Raw genomic sequence first — 839 nt, 5'->3', positions numbered from 1 at the left:
AAAATAAATGCAGCTTTGGTGAGTATAAAAAACAATAAAAATCTTACTTACCCCAAACCTTTGAATAGTAATGAATATAAACATTTTAACACGGGAGGAGAGATGTGCTGCTAATACTTTAAGTACTCAGACTTTCAACCACCCAGAAATAGCACCAATACTCCATATACTCTATATATTCCATATATTCATATATTCTGCTCAGGTGAAGGAGTTGGGTGCAGTTGTGTATGACTGCAGCTGTCTTGCTAAGGATCTTGGGAAGATCTTCGAGGCGTATTGGTACCTAAATCAGACCAAGACCGTTCCTGCACACTGGCCCAAAAACTACTCCACCCTGTACAACAAGGACACACCCATGCAGCTGTCACTCAATGGGACCGATGCCAGCGCCTATCTATCAGTAAGAGAGGTCCAGCACACTGGATAAACTGAGCTCAATCTTGAAAGGGAATAAAGCCAAGACAAAGCTAATGCACTGAATGTGACGCTGTGTATTCCTGTCAATGCCTTTGGAATTTTTGTGGCTTGTGTTGTTCCTCGTTCTGGTGGTGTTTGCTGAGCTGATTGCAGTTTTGTTTGGCATTATTGAGGAAGTTTTCCTCTCTCTCACAGAGCTCTCCTCCTTCACTGTGCGCCGAGGGCCGGACTCCAGACCTGCAGTCTATCCTCAGTGTGATTGCTGATGCCCAGCAGTTCGTCTACATCGCTGTGATGAACTATCTCCCCACTATGGAGTACTCCAGCCACAAAAGGTCTGTGGTATATTCCCTACCTCCTTCTTCACGCATATGTTTCATAACCAACCAGCCTAAAGCCACCTGTCTTCATTATGAAAT

The 839-nt window shown here is 44.1% G+C and overlaps 1 protein-coding gene across 1 annotated transcript in view; it reads left to right on the top strand.

Moving 5' to 3' along the window:
- LOC107577468 (phospholipase D3-like) overlaps positions 1-839 on the top strand; it is a 9,709-nt gene that overhangs the window by 5,618 nt on the left and 3,252 nt on the right. The window contains exons 6-7 of the mRNA XM_016263540.1: positions 124-403; positions 616-816. Coding sequence (XP_016119026.1) covers positions 124-403; positions 616-816 — 481 coding nt within the window. The remainder of the gene's footprint in view (positions 1-123; positions 404-615; positions 817-839) is intronic.

This window comes from Sinocyclocheilus grahami, unplaced genomic scaffold, assembly GCF_001515645.1.
Source record: "Sinocyclocheilus grahami isolate Dianchi unplaced genomic scaffold, SAMN03320097.WGS_v1.1 scaffold6148.1, whole genome shotgun sequence".
Lineage (NCBI taxonomy): Eukaryota > Metazoa > Chordata > Actinopteri > Cypriniformes > Cyprinidae > Sinocyclocheilus > Sinocyclocheilus grahami.
The sequence above is the reverse complement of the archived record's forward strand: the minus strand, read 5'-3'. Positions and strand labels throughout refer to the sequence as shown.